Raw genomic sequence first — 8733 nt, 5'->3', positions numbered from 1 at the left:
AGCCGAAAAAGGGTAAGTCAACTTATACACCAAGATATCTCAGGAGGACCAAAATTTCCGTGTGAAATGCAGCAATATTTGAAAAGATAGTGAAGACATTTGAATGTTTACACTACATGTCTACACTATATACTACATTGACTTGTATGCCATAAAATATAGTACACCCATAATATATTGAAGTACAAAACTTCTTGGTTGTATTATGGAACTTCTGTAGAGAGTGGAAGGATTTATAAAGAGGCTGTCAGTAATTCAGACACTGGTATGATGCTTTGCAGCCTAATTTGATTTTTCTTCGATAAAACAATAAGCATAAGATGATCCCAACAACAAACACATCAACAAACATCATATAGGCAACCAAATAAAAGACATTGTTTGCTTCGAGTATCTCCCAGTCAGTATTTAAATTCATCTTTTTGACTGCCACTTGATTACGTAAGAAAGACTTCCGGTGATGATCGAGAACAAGACGCCACAAGTGACGAATGATGACAGCCTCTTTGTTAGGAAATACATAGTCCAACACTGCAATCATGGTTGCACTGCCAAGATAGTCAGGATTCATAAACTTCTTCAGTATGCCATTTTTGACAGAAATACCCTCAAAAACATAATCGGTGTCAATGAATTTCAGACGAAGTTTCTCAGCAAGGACTCCTATCCAGGCATCATCTGGCATGAACATTGGTGTGTCGATAGACATGAGATAAAGTTGATTGATGACTTTCATAGATGCTGCATAGGCAACACCCGAACAGTACTCAGGATATGCTGTACTGGAGTAGTTAGCAGCAGCATATTTGCCCCTGCGATACACTAAGTCACAACAAGGGAAGTAGTAACACAAGGCAAAATGGTCAACATATTCAGATTTCAGAGATATCTGACGTAAGTAAGGAATCAACTTGAAAATATCCACAAACATTTCATCATTCATCACCATAACAAAGGTGGCATGTAGACAATAGAGCCTCGCCCACTTCCAGGCCATAACAGTTTTGAGTGTTAAATTATCATACGAATCAATAAAATCTTCCTGGATGATATCCTTATAAATCTCACTTTCACGATGAATAGATGGTTGTAAGTGAAGGTCTTGGTCTCTACCAAAGAGGAAGGCTACTACCACACTGACGTTGCGGAAATTTTTCTTGTCTCCCCACGTCTCTCGAATTGCCATCCGACGCTCAAATTGTGAAAAAATTGTGCGAACAAGAATTAAGAGGAATACCTCATCTTTATGGACACACAATGTAGAAGGGTTAATAAGATACATATATGGATGTGGATTACAATTTTGTGGTGCGTTGTAAAATTTTTCAGGTACGGCAGAGCGTGGGTCCCTAGGACGTGACGTGACAAAGGTATCAAGAGGAACTGCATCAGTATCATCATCTGTATTGGTATGAGCAAACACTGAAAATAAAAAGGCAAAAATAATTATATTTACAGCAGTTACAAGCATAAATAAATAGTTGGCAAATGAAAAATAAAAATTAGGAAGGGTTCCAGCTATAGAAACCACAACAAAGTAGATATTGGAATAAAAAAGGAACCCTCTGATTACTCAGATCCTGTTGAACTGTCCAACTATGTCAGTACAGAAACCAGATATTAAATGATAATGATGAATAAGAGGAAACAAAATGCCCGAAATAAAGATGGGCTATTCAGAGCTAGGAACATTTCATTCAATAATTCCATGTTATAAAGTATATGAACAAGTGGTCAGAATTTCTAAATCACAAATATGTGATCTGAACCAATAATCATTAGTCACAGAAAGAAAAAAGAAAAAAAAAAAAGCATCCAGTACACTTTGTAAAGTGGTTGCTGTTACGAAGGGCATCCAACTGTAAAGACCATGCTAAGGTAGTCAGTAGAGAGTAATGCAGTCCACTGACTGGTCAGATCCTGTTGAACAGTCAACCCATGACAGCATGGAAGCCAGACATTAAAGGATGATGAGGACCTCTGAAGAAAAAAAAAAAACCTAAAATAAATATAGGATGCTCAAAGATAGAAACATTTCATTCAATATCTTCATGCTAAAGGCTTACTTTCAAGAGATGATCAGACTTTCTCAACAACAATTAGTGACATGAATTGATAAACAAATGTACAATATGAGAAGTTGCTTCTTTTATTGACAAAGAGTTTCCATATATATGAAGTCAATGTTCTCTTTTAACAAACAGTCAAATCTAGAGTTATCCACAAAAATTGAGACTTATTATTATAAATAGTATAACCGTGAACAACTTATACAAACAGTTATACATGAAATACCTGCAATGAAATATAGAAAAACATAATCTCATCTCATCTTTGCCCACTTATTCCTGAGAGGGCTGTTGGGACAAAGTCCTCAAGTATGCCTTCCATTGGGCCCTGTCAGAAGCAACCATCTCCAATTGATCTGGCTGGGTCCCCAGGTGAGACCAACCAAGCTCATGGATGTTATACAACCATCTTGTTCATGGTCTACCCCTAGGTTTCTAGCTGTTTGGCTTTACCTGTAAAACCTGTTCAGTGATTTTTTTTCCAGGGTCATTCTTACCACATGTCCAGAGTATCAGACCTGTGACTTCTCAATTCGGAGAAGTAATGACTCTACTTGAAGTGCCTTTCTGATCTCCAAGCTATGACTCTCTCAAATAATATTACTTCAAAGACACATTGTGGAAGGGTCTGCAGGAATAATGGATCAGTAGACAGTTTCTCGTTGCCTTGAAGTATTTATACAAATGCTCTAGCATTTGTATTTGGATAAATGGTGCTAAACTGAAACTATTCAACAGGAGTGTCGGGCTCTACCAAGGGTGTGTACTGTTCACCTTTCTTGTACATAATCTTCATAATCATCATTTAACGTCTGTTTTTCATGCTGGCATGGGTTAGACAGTTTGACAGGAGCTGGCAAGCCAGAAGACTGCACCAAGCAGCACTGTCTGTTTTAGCATGACTTTTACAGATAGAAGCCATTTCCTACATTAACCACTCTATAGAGTGGACAGTGCTTTTTATGTGGCACCAGCACTGGTGAGGTCTGTTTTGGCATGGTTTTTAGTTGGATACGCTTCTAAACAACGACCAATTCAGTGTAGACTGAATGCTTTTTATGTGGCACCAGCACTGGCAGGGTCACTAAGTAACTCACAAGACAAAGGTCCTTTGAGAGGGGTGGGGGCACTGGAGAAGGTGGCCTTGTGCCAAGTGAAGAGAGGTTAGATTGTGACAGAGGGATGGAAATAAGTGTCTTGCTTTGGAGGAGCTACATGGTTATCCAGTCAGAGAGAGAGAGAGAATGATCAAGAATAGGAGACAGAGTGGAAAAAGTGCGAGAGTACGAGAGAGAAGGGTGATAGAAAAAAAACAAACCCAAAAGAGAGATGGTGGCAAAGAGCCAGGGCATACTCACAAAGTACAGGGATCAGAATATAAATGGGATGGTAAAGGTAAATGAGAAGTGAGTAGTGGACAGAGGTATATGAGTAGGGAGTAGTGGACAGAATTGACATGTGCAACTGGGAAAAACATTTAAAATATTGAAATTTAGATTTAATTGACAGAAGAATAATAAAAGAGCTAAGTGAATGCCCTATTTTAGAGGTTATGTTTTGAATAAGTCTGTGGTTGATTTAGTTCTTATAATTAAGAACAAGTTTAAAAGCGGCACTCTGTGCAGACTTTTAAGTTGGCTCCTGTGGAAAGCTAATTGAGCCTGTGGCCCCAAACTAAAGAGAGCTACATAGCATGACTATATGCCCCAGCAGTTTAGTCAGAGGTTAAGGACAGATGAAAATTAATTCTGTAATGCAATCATTCCATTATTCTAGTCCCAAGTTGAATTCTAGCTGTTGGTCAATTTGTTCCAAAGATTTTATCTCAATGTAAAAGTAACAAAGCCAATGCCATTTATCTCTCCTTGATCACTGGAGTCATCTGGCAAATGCCAATCAAGATGGCTTGAATCAAACAAGCTTTATCTGCTACAAATAGCAACCCAAATGCTTTTAAATCAGATCTTCAAGAACCACATGATGGGCAAATTTTCAATCCCAGGATCATCCTGATTCCAAAAAGCTACAATATATCTATGTAGAGCAAATGTAGACTGAGATACTGGGTTCCCAAATGGACAGACATAATTTCGCTTTCATTAATATAGATAGTGGGGAGTTGACAAGAAGAGCTATTTTATGATGATAATTGATGATAGGTGCAGAAGTGGCTGTGTGGTAACTAGCTTGCTTACCAACCACATAGTTCCGGATTCAGTCCCACTGTATGGCACCTTGGGCTAGTGTCTTCTATTATAGCCTCGGGCCGACCAAGGCCTTGAGAGTGGATTTGGTAGGCAGAAACTGAAAGAACCCCATCGTATATATATATATATGTATGTATGTTTGTGTGTGTGTCCCCCAACATCGCTTGACAACCGATGCTGGTGTGTTTACATCCCTGTAACTTAGCGGTTCGGCAAAAGAGACCAATAGAATAAGTACTAGGCTTACAAAAAATAAGTCCTGGGACCGATTCGCTCAACTAAAAGCGGTGCCCCAGCATAGCTGCAGTCAAAATGACTGAAACAAGTAAAAAAGTAAAAGTGTATATATACAGTGAGAACAAAGGTGGAATTGTTCAGGATATGTAGTGCCATAAATTTCTTTGTACATAGAAATTTATGGCACTACATATCCTGAACAATTCCACCTTTGTTCTCACTGTATATATACACTTTTACTATCTTTGTCTGGTACTGGATCAATCCCAAAATCTAATCAGTTTGTGTCAGTCATGAGGCCAAACATCCCTGGAAGTTTCATCTGAATCCATCCAGCAGTTCTTGAGACATCTTGTCCATGGACAAACAAACATGACTGAAAACAATAACTCTGCCTTGGTTAAGGTGGAGGTAATGAATTTATTGTATACAATGCTCAGGTGCACTACAACTTCTCAGAAAAAGTAACTAAAATTGCATGAACAGTACCTAAAATATGCACAGGAAGCAAACAATAAATAAGTCTTAAAAAAAAAAACTGAGGTGAGGGACATCAGATGTAGCGTTGATGAATTTCAGGAAGCATGGAAGTTTTGAAGGATGTAGTGTCTCCAAAGCTAACAAACAACAGATGCAGTTTGTTTATTCCATGCTTAACTGCAATGACTATGCCTGTGACTACTATTTGTCCAGAAATACCAATCACCTCTCTCTCTCTATATATATATATATATTACTCTTTTTTACATGTCTCAGTCATTTGACTGTAGCCATGCTGGAGCACCGCCATTAGCCAAGCAAATCGACCCCAGGACTTATTCTTTGTAAGCCTAGTACTTATTCTATTGGTCTCTTTTGCCGAACCGCTAAGTTACAGGGACGTAAACACACCAGCATCACTTGTCAAGCGATGTTGGGGGACAAACACAGACACACATATATATGCATATATACGACGGGCTTCTTTCAGTTTCTGTCTACCAAATCCACTCACAAGGCCTTGGTCGGCCCGAGGCTATAGTAGAAGCCATGCAGTGGGACCGAACCTGGAATCATGTGGTTGGTAAGCAAGCTACTTACCACACAGCCACTCCTGCGCCTATGATTAACTTTGGATACTTTTCTTTGTAGCATTTACACCAAATAGCAGTTAAGAAGAAAACAAGAATAGAACAATGGCTTTATATATATATATATATATATATATATATGATATGTAAACATTCATGCTTTAGGGGCCAAAAATCGAAATCACGACACAATATATCTTTATCACCCCCTCAACTCTATAACGATTGCCACATTTGTAGGAATATAAGACTTTAATTTCTTTCGAACTTAAAGTAAAGTGATAGTCATTTGTGATAATTATAATATAAAGCAATTAGCGAGAATAATTAACAACGATAATCGTTTTAGTGTGGGCTGCTGGACAGATATTTGTGATAATTATGAGAATAAACAATTAGCGAGAATAATTTACAATGATAATCGCTTTAGCATGGGTCACTGGGCAGGAAGTGGTCACTACTATGGCAAGATTAATCAGCGATACGGTTTAAATTCTTAATAAAAGCGATGGTAGAGATTTGGAGCCCTTCGAAGTCCCACACCTAACAGAAAGGAAAATTGTAGTTTTTGTTCTATAATATTTTTTCTACACAAAGTTACGATTCTGGAAAAAAATACAAAATAAATCTCAAAATTTTAATTGTTTGCATTTTTGACGTCTATCTCCGTACTCTTTCTTTTCTCATAAGGTATTTGACTTCGAAGGACAGCTCAAACCCAAACTCCACCCGAAGATACTACATTCCACTATCCCCAACTTTTTTCCTTTAGAAAACGCACGAATAGCATAATTTACCTTCGCATAAAATATAGAATCCCTTTATGTTTTTTTTTTTCTAGCAGCCACACAATAGCTGTTATTCAGAATACCTATATTACATATAAATATTTATCGTAAATTGTCAAATAACAAAAACAAACATAAAAAAAAATCAACATAACTTCTAGCAAAAACAGGATATGTTTAGGTACTACGAGATAGGAAGTAGTAACACTAATGCCTTTACAAAAGGAGATTAAAGACATTATTTGAAATAGTTAATATTTATAAAGTTTCTAAAAGAATAAATAGTTTTGGTTATTGGGTTGTTTTGTTTTCATCGGCTATTATTGTTTTTCTATAAAACTTACCAATAGTTGGTCCGAATAAATTATTTGGTAGAAATATGGAAAGAAATACAGGCAAAAATGCCAAGTTATATACTAGAACCGAGTTCATAATTGCAGTGGAATTTAGAAATTCTCTGTAAACCAAAACAATGGAAAATCGCAGCCAAGAATTATTTATTAACAGAAAAGTTATTCCCCCTAGATTGAACGGTGTCACCTGGAATAAATACCCTTATCTACTTTGACAACATTTTTGCTTAGCTGAAAGTAATGTCTTCAGAAAATTTGTTCGCTATAAAATTTAGTGTGCCGTTCCTACATGCTCTTCCAGTATTTATACACGTGCATTGTCTGTTCGTGGGTTGTTGTTCAAATCTATCATCGTTAAATGAATGTGCTCCCAGTTACGTGTACGCATGTATGACCTGTTCACAGTTCGTTGATTAAATTTTAGCTTGTTTAGTTGTAATTTTCTTCGGAAAAAAAAAATCCCTAACAAAACCCTTCATTATTCAGGATTGTTCATTTAGAGAACCGTTTGTATATGGGTAACACCACTGTATTGACTCCCGATTTAGGCAGATGCTCAGTAGTTTTGAAGGGAAGGTTTGAGTCGGACGATTCTGTTAACAGATCGCCCTACCTTTCAAAATCATTCATTAGCGAAAAAACGCACTCGCACGCGCGCACACATACAACCACACACACACGATTACATATATATCTTTATGCATTTGCTATTGATTGCTGGGCAAATAAAACATTGTTTCTCGCATTTATGTTGCTTGGAACGGATTACCCCTATTTATATGCATTTCGATTACTCATGTACATATACATACATACATACATACATACATACATACATACATACATACATACATACATCATACATACATACATACATACTTGCATGCATGCATGCATACATACATACATACATACATACATACATACATGCATACATACACACATGCATACATACATACTTACATGCACGCATGCATACATACACACATGCATACATGCATACATACATACATAAATGCATGCATGCATACATACATACATGCATACATACATACATACATACATACATACATACATACATACATACATATTTCCTTCTTTGGATTTGGTTTGCAAGATTCTTTATGTGAGTTCGTGTGTTGAAGCATATTCTGTGCCTTAAAATGACTCTCCCCAGACACGACAGAATATTTATACAGTAATCCCTCAACTATCGCGGGTATTTCATTCCAAAACACCCCGCGATAAGTGAAAATTCGCGAAGTAGAAACAGTACTGTACGGTATATTTAAAAAAAATTATTTTTATAATTTGTGTATATTCATTTTATAAAAGCAAAACAACACCACACACTTGCCCCCCAAGTTTCGTTTATCATACAGTATATACGATTCTTTGTTTACTCATCTACGGTACACTAAATGTTGTCTTTTAATATATTTTAATTAATTAATACAGTGCCGTACTGTACAGTACTTTTACTTATTAATTTTTAGGCATTAAAATGCTTATTTTACCACAGAAATAATTAAAATTTAAAAAAATTTATAAATGCCTATCGACCGCAGAAACCCGCGATATACTGAGGAGTCCGCGATATAAATTTACAATTATTAGCCAAAAAAATCAGCGATGTACTGAGGGCGCGATAAGTGAACTGCAATATGGCGAGTGATTACTGAACAGTGATATTGAAAAAAAAAATTTATACACTTATAATTATCGTTTCTATTATGGGCATAAGCCTTAAATTTGTAGGGAGGGGACTAGTCGATTATATCGACCCCAGTGCGTAACTGGTACTTATTTAATCGACCCCGAAAGGATGAAAGGCAAAGTCGACCTCGGCGGAATTTGAACTCAGAACGTAGCGGCAGACGAAATACCGATGAGTATTTCACTCGGTATGCTAACGATTCAGCCAGCTCGCCGCTATCTGTACACATATAATTCTTTCTGCTATAAGAACGGGGCCTCAACATTTCACCCGGCGTGCTAATGATTCAGCC

The 8733-nt window shown here is 37.0% G+C and overlaps 1 protein-coding gene across 1 annotated transcript in view; it reads right to left on the bottom strand.

Annotated features, from left to right (window-relative positions):
* Nucleotides 1-6877, bottom strand: part of LOC115214135 (beta-1,3-galactosyltransferase 1-like) — a 7012-nt gene extending 135 nt beyond the window's left edge. The window contains exons 1-2 of the mRNA XM_029783197.2: nucleotides 6716-6877; nucleotides 1-1422 (exon numbers count right to left, since the gene is read on the bottom strand). The exon at nucleotides 1-1422 is cut by the window's left edge and continues 135 nt beyond it. Of these exons, the coding sequence (XP_029639057.1) occupies nucleotides 248-1422; nucleotides 6716-6803 (1263 nt within the window). The 5' untranslated portion in view covers nucleotides 6804-6877 and the 3' untranslated portion in view covers nucleotides 1-247. The remainder of the gene's footprint in view (nucleotides 1423-6715) is intronic.
* Between the last annotated feature and the right edge of the window lie 1856 nt (nucleotides 6878-8733).

The sequence above is a fragment of the Octopus sinensis genome, linkage group LG7 (assembly GCF_006345805.1).
Source record: "Octopus sinensis linkage group LG7, ASM634580v1, whole genome shotgun sequence".
NCBI lineage: Eukaryota > Metazoa > Mollusca > Cephalopoda > Octopoda > Octopodidae > Octopus > Octopus sinensis.
This window is presented reverse-complemented; position numbering and strand designations above follow the sequence as displayed.